The 15,037-nt window shown below is 38.8% G+C and overlaps 1 protein-coding gene across 5 annotated transcripts in view; it reads right to left on the bottom strand.

Moving 5' to 3' along the window:
- Nucleotides 1-15,037, bottom strand: part of UBR3 (ubiquitin protein ligase E3 component n-recognin 3) — a 215,276-nt gene that overhangs the window by 157,472 nt on the left and 42,767 nt on the right. For all 5 annotated transcript variants that reach the window (XR_006277987.1, XM_038422811.2, XM_038422812.2 and 2 more), the window contains exons 6-8: nt 14,624-14,690; nt 9,324-9,454; nt 5,055-5,283 (exon numbers count right to left, since the gene is read on the bottom strand). Coding sequence is in view for 4 of the 5 variants with exons in the window: in XM_038422811.2 (XP_038278739.1) it covers nt 5,055-5,283; nt 9,324-9,454; nt 14,624-14,690 (427 nt within the window). In the remaining variant the exon portion in view is untranslated. The remainder of the gene's footprint in view (nt 1-5,054; nt 5,284-9,323; nt 9,455-14,623; nt 14,691-15,037) is intronic.

Raw genomic sequence — 15,037 nt, 5'->3', positions numbered from 1 at the left:
AGGGACAGCTGCAGCCACTCTGCTCTGTACACCCTTTGGGTTGGGGCAGTCTTGAGGACTCGCAGGGTACATGAGCAGCCCAAGGGACACAGTTATTCAAAGATTCCAGTCTCACATGCATGAGGCACATGCACACTTAGAATGGGATCCATGCTGACACACACCCAAAGAACCACCAATGTTTTCCACTGTGTCTTTCATAACAGTACCCACTACATTTAATTAAAAAAAAAAAAAAAAAGCTGGGAAAATAAAGAAAAAGCTTTATTCTTACCCAACCATTTCAACAGCAGTTCCTTCTAGCTTGAAAAGCATGTCTTCTTTAAATCAAAGTGTTATATTAGATAAGGATGTCCAATCTGTAGCCCTCAAGAGCCACTTTGTTAGGAAAATTTGTATTGCATAATAAATTGAAATTGTTCCTTGAGCCATGCCTGGCAATTTTAAATGGTAGTATGTGAATCAGCCTTTTTGCTACAAAGAGCTAGTAGGGGACACCACTTCCTTAACTGCCTCCTGTCCCTTTTCTCTGCAGTACCAGAAACAGCATAGAGCAGGGAGCACTCAGATCAGCAGCCTTCCCACAGTCTACTTGATGCTTTACAGGGGAGGGAAAGAGTAATTCTGGCTACTCCACTGCCTACATCCCTGACAGGCTTGTGACTGCACAAGGAAGAGCAGTATATAAACTCAACTGGCTCTGCCTGAACCTAGAAAAATGCCTAGCAAAGAATTATTTCTCTTCCCCACACAGTAACCCCGGGCAGCCAAAGCAAGATTAAAGAAGCTAAGAACCAACTACAGGTTTAGTTCCCTAATTCTCTGCCCCAGAATAAATTAGCTCAACCTAGCAGCTGCTCTAATTTGCATCAGCATTTCTTCAGCTGCTTTTCTTCTTCACTGGTTCTGAACAGGGGTAGTTGGGTAAACTCAGTCAAGGAAGAGAGGATCTTTTACGAGTGAGCCATCATGGAAAACTTTCTTTAGGGTATAAAAAGCTACTCTTTTAGTGGCTCAATGGGATGAAAGCTCTGTAGAGAAAGGACCTATAAGAACAGAAATGACCTATATCCCAGTAGCATAGCAGTGCTGCTGTTTGTGCCAAGTTTTTTGTTTGTATTTTTGTTTTATTTGTTTTCACATTTTATTTTTGTTTATGTATGTGTGCACATGTCTGGGTGTGTTAAGCTAGGATTATTTTAACATTTGCAAATTTTGGGTCATTGCAGTGGGATAGTAAGTTATCTCATAATTAAAGACTTTCTCAAATATATGCATTTTTCAATTCTCGGGTTTAACTGTGCAACCTTAAGATTGCATTAATGGATGCAAGACCATTATATTTCTTCATTATTTTTCTTTTTCCCCTTACAAAAATTGTTCCCAGTTTGGTAAGAAGCACCTGTTGGCCATGTTCAAATGGTCTCTATGAATCTCATTAGTGAACTTTCTCATTAGTTAACCTGAATAGCCACCAGATCGCCAAAGGACAAATGGTATCTGTCAGCAATGCAGACTAAGGCTATGTCTACATTATGGACTTTACAGCAGCACAGTTGTATGGCTGCAGCTGCGTCACTATAACATCTTCTGTGTAGCCGCTCTTTGCCGGTGAGAGGCATAATTAAACCATTCCCAACGAGCAGCGGCAGCTATGTCTGTCCACACCAGAGCTTTTGTCGGTGAAACTTATGTCGGTCAGGGATGTCTTTTCACACCCTTGACCAACAAAAGTTTTGCTGACAAAAGTTCCAGTGTAAACAAAGCCTAAATATGCCTTAGTAGATTTCTTGCTACATCTTCTGGTTCCTCCTTTCCAGCATATCAGCATAAGCCTTTTTGCCAGTTCATCCATGCCTGAATCTCATTCAGATGGATAAGGCATTTGACCGTGCTAATTAGTTGTATGATTTAGAGGAAGAGCTGTGTTTCATCAATATACTAAACACTCTGTAACACATGCGTCTATGCAAATAAGAACATAAGAATGGCCATACTGGGTCAGACCACAGGTCCATCTAGCCCAGTATCCTGTCTACCGACTGTGGCCAATGCCAGGTGCCCCAGAGGGAGTGAACATAACAGGTAATGATCAAGTGATCTCTCTCCTGTCATCCCACTCCACCCTCTGACAAACACAGGCTAGGGACACCATTCCTTACCCATCCTGGCTAATAGCCATTAATGGACTTATAGGGCCAATGACCCAAGGGAAGATGGAAGCCTGCAGAACTCCACACGAGACAGCCATTGAGAGAGACGAGTAACTGTACAGAATTACTCTGGAATCTTTCAGCAATAAGAGCAAAGCAACCAAAAGGCTTCCTATGTTGAGGGCTGCAGGCAAGTCAACCATACTTCATGATTAATGGAACTGGTAGCAGCTGATAGATTCAAAAACAGATCAAAAGGACACTGAATCTCCACCCTACCAAGGAGAAGATATACCAAAACCATTTCTGTGCTCCAACCATGTCTGTACCCAGACTCACAAACCTCAAGGAGACCAAGGCACCTCTCTCATATAGAGTTGCCTTGTCACTGCCTTCACAGTTGTTTTAAATTCCAGAACCGAAAATGAAATATTGGCCAGAAATAGATCATTTTGAGTGCTGGTCATAGTAATTTTCCTTACTTGACACTGTCAGTCTGCCCTGTCCTAAGGAAGGAGCTAACAATCTCTACCAATAATGAATCCAATTTTAATTTACTAGTCTTCACCATCTCTAGTATCTCAGTAATCATGAATGGTCTAAATATCAAATCATGGCCACAGCCACAACAGTGAGCAATGATATGCACAACTGTGCATTACTGATATCAAAATCTGCCTTCCTATGTCTGCCTTCATATGCAATATGTGCAGATACAGAATGGGGGATGCAAACCACTTCATGTCAAAATATAATACATATGGTAATTAAAAGAGCTGTCACTGCTAAGAGTTTCCTTGAATTATTAAAAAGGCAAACAATGAATCTTTGTGATACATGTCCAAAAAAGTTTCTTAATAAGCTTTAAAATGCATTCAAATGCAAATGAACGTGCAAATTTGCTGTTTTCCTTCTTCCCCCTATTCTTCCCCCCCCCAACACTGATTGAGTGCCCTAAGCTCTCTTGTGTATTAGCTGTTTGTTCCCCAAGTCTTTTTTAAAAAAAAAAACATATTAAAGCAGTTCAGGCAAACACCAGACTACTTTATCATAACTACTATTAAAAACACTTTTTTTAAGTAAGTCTTCTTGGTGCAAGACTAACAAACATAATCAAGATTAATAGATTTATTTAGGCATAAGCTTTCGTGGGTTTAAAAAAAGATGAATCTGAAGAAGTGGGGGTTTTTACCCATGAAAACTTATGCCTAAATAAATCTGTTAGCAGAGAAAATAGCTTTGTGGGGATTCTAGCAGGTGATTCCCTAAGAACATGCAGTTGCTTGCCACAGCAGACACCAAACATCAGGTGAGATCCTTACCGCCTGCTCAAGTTCCCATTACATCTGGTAAAAGGGGTGGAGCTGCATAAAGGAGCACTAAAAGTCCTCGGTGCAACTGAAGGAGGAGTCCCCTTGCACAGGCACTACAGAAGGTGGACTGCTTGCAAGCCTTGGGATAGGCTGTATACCGGGGTTGGGTACATCATGCAGCACAGTGGAGATTCCAGACAGCTCTGCAGCCCATAGGGGAAGCCAGGAATGTGCTATAACTCACAAAAGGCTCTTAGGGCTCAGACAAGCTGTCTCAGAGCAACCCAGAAGCAGGAAGGCACAAAAGGTAGATTAAAGCTACCATAGCCTCGCCTGCCACTAGGCTGCCATTTCTGGCACAGCACAAACAATGAGGAGTCCTTGTGGCACCTTAGAGGCTAACAAATTTATTAGGGCATAAGCTTTCATGGGCTAGAACCCACTTCATCAGATGCATGGAGTGGAAAATACAGTAGCAGGTATAAATACACAGCACATGAAAAGATGGGAGTTGCCTTACCAAGTGGGAAGTCAGTCTAACAAGACAATTCAATTAACAGTAGACTACCAAGGGAGGAAAAATCACTTTTGTAGTGATAATGAGAGTGGCCCATTTCAAACGGTTGACAAGAAGGTGTGCATAATAGTAGGGGGAAATTAGGTTTTGTAATGACCTAACCACTCCCAGTCTTTATTCAGGCCTAATTTGATGGTGTCCAGTTTGCAAATTAATTCTAGTTCTGCTGTTTCACGTCCCAGCATGCTTACACATGATTAGTCTATACTGACAACGAAGAAGCCAGAGTCCTAGAGATATTTAAACAATACTTAGTTTTTAATAATGCAGTGTAAAGTTCTGCTAGCGCATCTCTGTTCTAGCAAAATCACTTGACATTTGAATTGGCAATGGTAAGACTAAAAGACATCAGCATATATGAGCAATTCAGAGGATAACATTGTTATTCAAAACTTTTAAAGTGATTTATTTTGGGCAAGGAAAAAGTAGGCTCTGGGTCTTCACTAATGGGTTTATCCTCTGTGCAGTATATTACATTCAGGTTTCCACTGTATCAGAATGCAAAGTGTCTAAACAGTAGTGTTTGTGAGGAGATTAATCATATTCTTAATTAATAATATCATGCATTGCAAAAGGCACTCCTCTCAGGGAAGGAAAATTAGAACCATTTAGAAGACAAGTGATGTCATGAAAGACTTTGAAAAATATTATGTTTAATAAATAAAATCTCAATGTATATATAGTGCCCTTCAATGCAAAGCACAGCACTTTATGAACTGTATAAATGGAATCACTTCACCTGACACTGAAGTGGCTATCTGTGAAGTGAAACACTCTGCTGTTTTACGTCATCCTACACTGTAGTAAAAAAAACCAGCGTAAAATGCCAGTGACATACTGAATAAAACTATTCTTAAATTTCCCAGAAAGTTTTATGGTCTCTAGCTCCCAAAGCGTGTGGCTACAACCTGTCCAGTTCTCAAAAGTTAGTGGCTAAACTCAAAAACAGAAGATGAAACATTCAGTACAAGTCTCTTGTTTGATATTAATGAAAACAAGAATTCAACTTACCTTGCAGCTCACTTTTAATAAGACAACTTTCCATCATATATAATAGGACAGTGACCATAATATCCAACAGCTGACATTCTTCTGTCACTTGACGTGCTAGCTCTTCATTGCTGAATAACTGAACACTGATATGTACAATTCTATTAGACATAGTGTCTGATTCATGGCTTTTCTTCAGTGTTTTCATAATAAAAGCATAATGCTGAACAAAAGTTTTAGTAAAGGCAATCTGCAAATTTAAAAATAAAAAGAATTTTAATATTACAATAGTTATATTTCCTCTTATTTAAAAAAATGTATTCACAAACATACAATCAGTATTGCAGGGAAACATCAGATTTATCACAACAGGTCAAAAATCTGTGGTCCATCTTATCCAATATCCTGCTTCAGAAGAAGGTGCAGGAAATCTCACAATGGACTATCCTGGCCTTCCCAACCTCCATCTTATATAATTGTATGTGTTCTCATTACCCATGTAAATGACTCATCTTTTTTAATATCTTGGTTCTTATGACTTAACCCTTAATTGTAGCATAACTGTTCAGTTACAGAAGGAACTAATCTAATCCTACTAAACTCTTGCTATCAATATCTTCTGACAACGGGTTCCACAAGCCAATTAAACACTGTATAAAAACTCATTCCTACCAGTTTTAAATTTGACATCTTTTTCATTAGATATCCTCTTGTTCTTGTATTATGAAAAGGATAAACAAGAGCTTCCATTAACTTCTCTTCCATTAAAGTTCCATTAACTTCTCTACCATTCATTGTTTTATATATTTCTATAATGTCTTCTATTGGTAATCTCTCTAAACTAAAAAAATAGGACTAATGTTTTCAATATTTCCTCATCAGGAAGTCTTTCTGTGACTTTAATTTTCTTTCCCTGTCTCTAGATCCCAATTTTTTCTTCTAGAACCTATCTTCTAGATAGGATGACCGAAATGAACAAAGTATTCAAGTTGAAAGTGTGCCACTGATTTAAGTAATGGCAATATTAAAATTTCAAGGATATTATTCAGTATTACTATTATTTTTACATTCTAACATCATGCTTGATTTTTTTACTGCTGCTGTCATACAGCAACTGTTCTCATTGAGTTGTCTGCAATGTCATCTAGGTCTCTCTCATAGATGGTTTCACTTAAGATGGAGCTGCAATGTATATGAGCAGTTCATATTATTTGCCAACATTGAATTTCATCAGCCATCATGGCTTCCCATATATTTATCTTTGCTAGGTCTCTTTGGATTCCTTTAGTGCCTTCTCTAGTGCCAGAGGATTATGTGAAGTCCAAGACTATAACAGGGTTCAAAAAAGAACTAGATAAATTCATGGAGGATAGATCCATCAATGACTATCCAAGATGGACAGGCACGGTGTCCTTAGCCTCTGTTTGCCAGAAGCTGAGAATGGGTGACAGGGGATGGATCACTTGATTACCTGTTCTGTTTATTCCCTTTGAAGCACCTTTGGCCACTGTCAGAAGACAGGATACTGGGCTAGATGGACCTTTGGTCTGACCCAGTATTGTCATTCTTGTGTTCTAGGTTTGATTCTCCTAAATAATTCTGTCATCTACAAAGGTTTCCTACATCATTGTTAAACTGTTTTTTTCCAGATCAGTAATTAATATATTGAAACAATATCAGTCGTAGTACGGCTCCTTGGGGCACCCCACTCTTACGTTTCATCGTGTTATAAACTGACCTTTTATTTATACTTTTGTCTTTTAGCCAATTTTTAATTCATTTCAAATTTCAAACCTAAGTGCCACTGCTGTTCTAAACTTCCACCATATGGACTTGCTTAGTCTGAAGAGATGAGATAATACAAGCTGTCTTGGTGATCAAAGAAAATTTTCAGCTCAATAACTAAAATCCCACATCTAGTCTAAAACCTGTCCTCTGAAAGTGTTAAATCTTTCTGGAACATAAAGTATGCATTTTAAAGCTACCTATAAGCCAATTGTGGCTTCCATGGTCTGAGAATACAAAATCACTACTTCACTTTACCCATGTCTGTCCACACTCTGAAATACATGGCCCATTTTTATTTACAACACTGCAGTTTGCTACTTTTATTGGAACTGATTCTCCACAATACTGTGAAGCATAAAGGGACCATAAACAGCTCTCAAATGCCCCCTCTCCTCTGAATAAAGTAAGCCCAGAGTAGAGGATATGTCTGGAGTATACTGTGCTTTGATTATTCTTGGCTGGAGGATAGCCTTCAGATAGCATTCAATCCAGACCATAAGTTACAGTGGATGACAATATATTTCTGCAGGAATTAAAAAAGAGGATTTGGCCTTTTTAGAGAGACAAGGTGGGGGAGGTAATAACTTTCAGAGACAACAAAATTTGCTCCAATAAAAGACATTATCTCACTCACCTTCTCTCTCTACTATCCTGGGACTGACGCAGCTACAACAACACTGAGTAAAATCTATCCCTACAGCATTCAGTGGGCCAAAGAGCACCAGTAGAGAACAATATAAAATTAAATCAGAAGAGAGCAAGCATAAATGTCGTAGAATATCAGGGTTGAAAGGGATCTCAGGAGGTCATCTAGTCCAACCTCCTGCTCAAAGCAGGACCAATCCCCAATTAAATCAAACTGATTCTTCTGCTGAAAGCTAAATAACTGACTTCTGATATTCCTATCCAAACTTAGGCTGGATTTACACAGGGAGGGTTACCCTTGAACTATCTATGCATTTACATAGCTTATTTCCATGTAAGAACTTTATTTCTTGTGGTACTGTACAGCAATAAGAAACTGAACTAATTGATGATCTTGTGGTTAACATATGAGACTAGATGCAGGAGATCTGGTTTCAGTTACCAGTTGTATCAGACACTTCTCTCTGTGCCTCAGTTCCCCATCTGTAAAAGGTAGATAAACCTTCCTTTCTCCAATAGTTTGTAAGTTCTTTTGGCAGGACTGTCTCTTTCTACATTCATTTAACCTTTTAAAAAAGGAAAAACTGGTACAATTCAATGACTGAACTGAACTAATATGTAGTATACAACTTCACAGAATAACTTTGCAATCTTCACCATTCCTTTCCCTTCACTTGTGTCTCTTTTTACATCATATCTAGCAGGACTCCTAAGCTCCTTGGGACAGGGTCTGTATGTTACTTGTTTTGTAAAGCACTAGAACTGGTTGTAAAATGGTGGTTTCCTCCCTGCAGAAGATTTCTTATTTTTGTCCAAAAAACAAAATCTGAACAAACTTGGTTTTCTGATTTACTAAAATTTGAGGAAAATAGACATTTTCTGCAAAAATATAATTAAGTCAAAAACCCAATTTTCTGCCAAAAATAAGTTTGATTAAAAAGTAATTTGAGCAGTCCTACCTGACACACTTTGGGAGCTGTAGAGGTAATAAGGCATAATGTTTTGCTTCCAAAAGTCATCAGTTAACACACATTAAAATTAGCAGGTCTCAACAACAGCAGAAATTCTTTCACAATAAAGATGCTGAACCAAGTCATTTCTTATACTCAGATGAGATACGAGTTATTATTTATTCCTTAGTTTATTATAGGTGGCATAGGTAAAAATGTCTATAGTTAAGCCTGACACTTTTCAAGAGATTTTATATTAGCACCAGGGGATTGAGGAAACCAAATTAAAAACTACATAAAGCAGTCAAGCTAATTTTTATCATAGAAAAAATATTGTATTAACACATCCTCCTGCCAAAAGAATTACATGCACTGGATCTTTAACTAACTAGTCCTAAAGAGTATATTAACAGTAACAAAATATCTCAAGAGCAGATATCTCTTCCCTATCCTAAATGTCTGATGTCTAAGGAAACTTGAGGAGGGTAGGGAGGGGGAAAGAAGTGGTGTAGAGAAACAGCTTGTTGATATTACACTTGCTCCAAGTCTGGAGACTAAAACTGTGAAGTCTTGTATGTATCTGCCCTTCAGAGAGCTAGACCTTATAAAGCCTAACAAAGCTTATGAGCTAAAATGGAAATAGCCAAAACAACAAAACAAACAATACTCTGGCTCCTGAAGGAATTTTCAGAACGGAATTATTCAGCCAACCTGTTTTGTCCACCTCTCCTTCCATGTATTGTGCGGCTCTGGGCATACCAACAAACCCTCAAATAATAAAAGAACACAGGGTTTGTTATATTAATTATTTATATCAACCATATATGTACTCATGCAAGATGCAATACAAGCTGAAAGTGAGTGAGTAAAGGAAATTGTTTTGGGGGGAAGAAGGGCATGTAAATACCTTATAATCTTGATCTGGTAGCATGTTGAGTAAGAAAGTTACCATCTTTTGTGGAAATTCGTATTTTATTGTCCAAAATAATAATTCTTCTAGAAAACATTTATGCTTTAAAATATCCATGATGGACTGATCTGCATAAAAAGTAGGAGAACAGAGAGGAGTCAAAGACTTCAGAATGACTTTAGATTTCACACAGAACATCCCAACCTTAGTTTATTAATATTCTATTTAACTCACTACATCAGGGATGGCCAACCGGTGGCTCTGGAGCCACATGTAGCTCTTCAGAAGTTAACATGCAGCTCCTTGTATAGGCATCAACTCCAGGGCTGGAGCTACAGGCACCAACTTTCCAATGTGCCAGGGGGTTCTCACTGCTCAACCCCTGGCTCTGCCACAGGCCCTGCCCCCATTCCACCCCTTCCCACCCTCTCCCCTGAGCCTGCCCTGCCCTAGCTCCTCTTCCCCTCCCCCCCACCCCCAAATCTCCTGCATGCCACGAAACAACTGATCAGGGGGGTGGGGAGAGAGGGGGAGGCACTGATCAGCGGGGCTGCTGGTGGGTGAGAGGCACTGGGAGCAGGGAGGGGGAGCTGATGGGGGGCTGCTGACGTATTACTGTGGCTCTTTGGCAATGTACATTGGTAAATTCTGGCTCCTTCTCAGGCTTGGGTTGGTCACCCCTATACTAGATGCAAATATCTAAGAATAAGGAATATCTTAATGCTACTATCCTGCTAACGTTGATGAAAGGGTTTTCTAACATTTGAGGAAAAAAGTTAGCTATCACCAATACTGTATCGAGTATATGCTTGTAATGGTTTCATTCCTGCAGTCATCAATGGAAGTCCTCAGTACAAATCAGTTGCAGAATCAAGCCCTTATACAGAACCCAATCTATCAACCTTACACTGGGTAGTGACTTACTCTGCAAACAGTCACATTGGGTCAGACCTTCAGCTGATGGAAATTGTCATAGTTCCACTGACTTCAATTGAGCTACAACAATTTACACAAATTGATTTGATTTCAGTGGAGTACAGTACAATTCAACAGGAGCAGGTGTGGCAGAATCGGACCCACACAAATTGGATGTTAAATCTGTGACATAAATTAGGTTTAATTCCTAAAAACATATATGATGTGTTTGAAAACTTTTAAAACCTTTAAATAAAATTTAACACTTACATAACATTTTGCCTCTTCAAATCAATTTACATATAAATAATAAATTCTCAAAACAATCTTGTGAAGTAGGCAAGTATTATCCCAACTCTATACAACAAAAAAAACTGATAAATAAAGCAGCTTTTCCAAAAATTATAAACCAAGTTAGTAGAAGAACTGGGATCAAAACCCAGTTTATCTCAACTCCCAGACTCATTTTGAGTCTACTAGATCACACAGTATCTTCACTGTCCTTCAAAGCTCTAATACTTACTATTCACAGTTAACATAACATTTCCACTCCTACAGTATGGAGAGATTTATGCAAATATGACCCTCCTGTACCTATTGGAGTCAACCGGGCTAGGGTAAAGAGAATTTCTCCCCAGAGGATGGCGAGTAGCAGTAATGCCACCTCTCCCCCAGAGAAGGCAGAGATAAATTCCAACCAGGATTTCATAAAGGCTCCACCAAATCAGGGACGGCAGTGCAAGAAATGCTGAATCAGTGCATCTCCTGGCCTGGCACTATTCCCTACCCCTCCAGGTCAGACCCAATCATTTTGTGGGATGTATTGGATGGCTTTGGGCCCAACAGTGAAGGTGGAATTGCTAGCATTTTGTGCCATTTGGCCTGCTCCAGGTGATCTTACCACCTGCAGAGCCAGCGTTCCACAGTCACATGCCAGTGGTGGCCTCTGTCCACTATGTTAGAATTTTCAGAAATTGTTAAAATATCACAAGAAATATGAATAATTTAAACTAGAGAGGCATCTTCACGAGGAGTCTCTTTTTCCAATCCAAACAAAGAAAAAAAATCTATCTATGTTCTGGAAGCGTGATATCAGAGAATTCATTTTTACCTCTCTTAATCCTGAATATTCCATCAAAAATCACCAGTCGCTTACTACAGCAAGCATGCCACAATAATTTAGGGTCTCATCTTCCTCCCTTTTAAAAAGAAGTGTGTATGAATTTACTACTGATTAAAGATGCTGGCTTGACGGCCATGCAGATTGAAATCATCCAACTGCAGAACAGACACAATGATTACGAGAAGTAATGCTTCCGCTCTACTCCGGGCTGATTAGGCCTCAAATGCAGTATTGTGCCAGTTCTGGACACCACATTTCAGGAAAGATGTGGACAAAAGGGGGAAAATCCAGAGAAGAGCAAATAAAATGATTAAAGGTCTAAAAAATGTGACCTATGAAGGAAGATTGAAAAAATTGGGTTTGTTTAGTCTGGAAAAGAGAAAACAGAAGGGACATGATAACTATTTTCAAGTGTATGAAAGATTGTTACAAGGAAGAGGGAGAAAATTGTTGTTCTTAACCACTGAGGATATGACAAGAAGCAATGGGCTTAAATTGCAGAAAGGGAGGTTTAGGTTGGACATTAGGAAAAACTTCCTAACTGTCAGGGTGGTTAAGCACTGGAATAAATTTCCTAGGGAGGTTGTGGAATCTCCATCATTTGGAGATTTTTAAGAGCAGGTTAGAACCTTTCAGGGACGGTCTAGATAATACTGAGTCCTGCCATGAGTGCAGGGGACTGGACTAAATGACCTCTCGAAGTCCCTTCCAGTCCTATGATTTTAGGTACATTTCATATATTCTAATACGTGGACACCAATAATGTATGCTGTTCACACACACTCATTATCCACCACTGAAGTGCAGCTTCCTCAGGCCAGAAACATGGCAGTTTAATTGTGCATAACAACTCTATACAACAGCCTGAGGGCAGGGAGAGACCACCACCAGATCCAATTATACCTGCTGAAGAATTTAGAAAGAGAGCTCTTATCCAAGTTTGTCTAGGACACCAAAGCGATCACTCCTATGCGTCTGAAAAGTATTATGCAATTTTTTCATAAATAAAAAAAATAGTGCCAATAGGGTTGAAAATGTCTTATAAATTAGATCGTTTAGATCAGTAGTTCTCAAACTTTTGTACTGGTGATCCCTTTCATATAGCAAGCCTCTGAGTGTGACCCCCCCCTTATAAATTAAAAAACACTTTTTTATTAACACCATTATAAATGCTGGAGGCAAAACCAGGTTTGGGTGGAGGCTGACAGCTTGCGACCCCCCACCCACCCATGTAATAACCTCGGGACCCCCTGAGGGGTCCCAACCCCCAGTTTGAGAACCCCTGGTTTAGATGGATGAGTGTTTTAGAAACAGCAAAACAAAACAAAGAGAAAAGGACAATTTTATAATACACTGCTCAATACCCAAACCCACACTTTGTACCAAAGTGTCACCTAAATCTTTTAAATCTACCTTTTATTTTTCCCTATCACTACAAAAAATAAATTTGAAGTTGTTTAAAACTTTTTTCCTGGGATATCAGTGTTCCTATGCCGAAGTATCATGAATGCAGAGCCTGCTGTGAAGGCAGTACCATTAGAGATCTATGCTGGGGCAGGGAATCTGCTTATATGAAGAGGTAAAATCTGTTTTTATTCAATACTCAGTTTTCTAAAATTTTCTTTTAATACTCTTATTTTATACCCTATAGGACATAAAATATGAATACTGAAAATTTCAGAAAACTATGCAATATTTAATAAAAACAGAAACTTACCTTTCCCCCACTGGCAGACTCCCTCCTCTGGGGCTGACGTTAGGAGCTATCAACATCACCAGCACAATCCATGTTAGGATGCCTGGGGGGTGGGGGGGAGGTCCTATAACCCTGGGGGAAACAAAAGGTTTAATTAAAAGAATCATTTTGCTGAAATGCCTTAAATGATGTCCATTTGGGTATTTGGCAGCTTCTAGGCCTGAATTTCCTGCCCCATAATAGAAGTTCACTTTTATTAAGGAAATTGCATTCTTTCTGCAGTTGTGAGGATTATCTTTTAGGAAGTTTGGTTAAACTGTAAAGACTCAGATATAAGTGTCTTAACTAGCGAGCTCCCTTCTCTGCTTTTCTGTCTTGTCTTTGAATTATAAGTTCCTGAAGAGCGAACTATGGTTTTCTTATAACATTTCAATATATTTCCATAAATGTTAATTGCCAATTACCAACAATTGCCATGGTTAAAACTATAGTTATGTCTTCTTTTCTAACCTCTCTGTCTGTATTCTGCCCAGTATACGTGAAACACCGTATGCTACAATTTTCATCTCCCACCATCACAACTCCTTCAAATCTCTGTGTTCACTTCCTGTGCCTTTCCATTTCAAATTCAAACGCCACATCCTCACTTTCAAGTCTTTCCAAAGCTTTGTTCATGCCTTCATTACTGTTTTCCCTGCAGATACTCCCTTCTCATGCCTTGTGGCTACCCAGTGCTATCTTCCTGTCTTATCACACCCACAAGTAATGGTATAATGTAATTTTAAAGAAAGGGAGGCATTTGTCTCTTGAATATATCATTATGGAAGGCATTAACAATTGCCATTAGCACCTTTTCAGAACAACAAACCTATCAACAAAAAGTATAAGACATGGATATTCTCCCACCTCCAATCCCCAAAGGGCTAATTCCTCATGTACTTTGTCAGTCATTCTTCAGATAAAACTCTCATTGACCTCAGTGGGAATTTTACTTAAATTGAACTAAGGATGGCAGGATGTGGCCCACAGAAATGAGTGATTTAAAGGCAAGTTATAAATGTGAGTAGTTTCAAAGGAGTCTTCATTTGAATATCTATTTCTAATGATGCTTATTTTCATATTAAAGTGTCATTACCGGATCGGTTTACTTTAACACCAAAAAGGATCAGAGGGAAAGTGCTCTTGTCTGGCCCAAATTGCAATTATATTGCACACCAAAATAAAGACAGACAGACATTGTCAGGAACAAATTAAGCCTTCCAGTAGGTTTTTTAATTTATTAGCATTTGAAAAACCTTCCATCTAAATAATGACAACATAATGGGTTTTTAGAAGTTCCCTTGAGAAACAAAGGCGACGAATGATCAGCTGACACCAAATACTGAATGGTAGTACCTGCTTCCTTATGAGATGAGAGCTGCAGATTAAAAATACTCACTGACAAGTTAAATGCCTGTGTCACATGCAGTTTCCCAGTGCTTAAAAACAGACTGAGCGTTTTTAGATACAATAAGATAGACACAAAGAAAACGTAATAAATGGAGATCATTACTTCATAAATACCTTTGGTACTGCTGCTTAGTTTCACTCTCTTGCGCTTGCCCACACCTTGGCTTCCATCCTGGTCCTCCTGGAGTAGGGGAAGAGATTACAAAAATCAATAGCTGTACAAAGTTTACTGCAGAGAGTAAATACTCTATAATTCACTTCTGGATTAAACACATAGCTAAAAAACAACAGGAGACCCTGTGCATACTTGATAATAGGACAATGTTTTATCTGCTAACGGAACCACAGACTCAATAAAATGCATTAGAAAAATACATTTTAAAAAATGGTTTCCCCAAGGACAACATTATTATGTGCAAGATCAGACATTTTAACTTATTTGATTCATTTTGCTGGTTACTTTACTTTCTTTCTGAAACTAATTGCTCAAAAACATAGGTAAAACATCTAGATACAAAAAGAAAAGGA

Source organism: Dermochelys coriacea, chromosome 11 (assembly GCF_009764565.3).
Source record: "Dermochelys coriacea isolate rDerCor1 chromosome 11, rDerCor1.pri.v4, whole genome shotgun sequence".
Taxonomy (NCBI): Eukaryota; Metazoa; Chordata; order Testudines; family Dermochelyidae; genus Dermochelys; species Dermochelys coriacea.
This window is presented reverse-complemented; position numbering and strand designations above follow the sequence as displayed.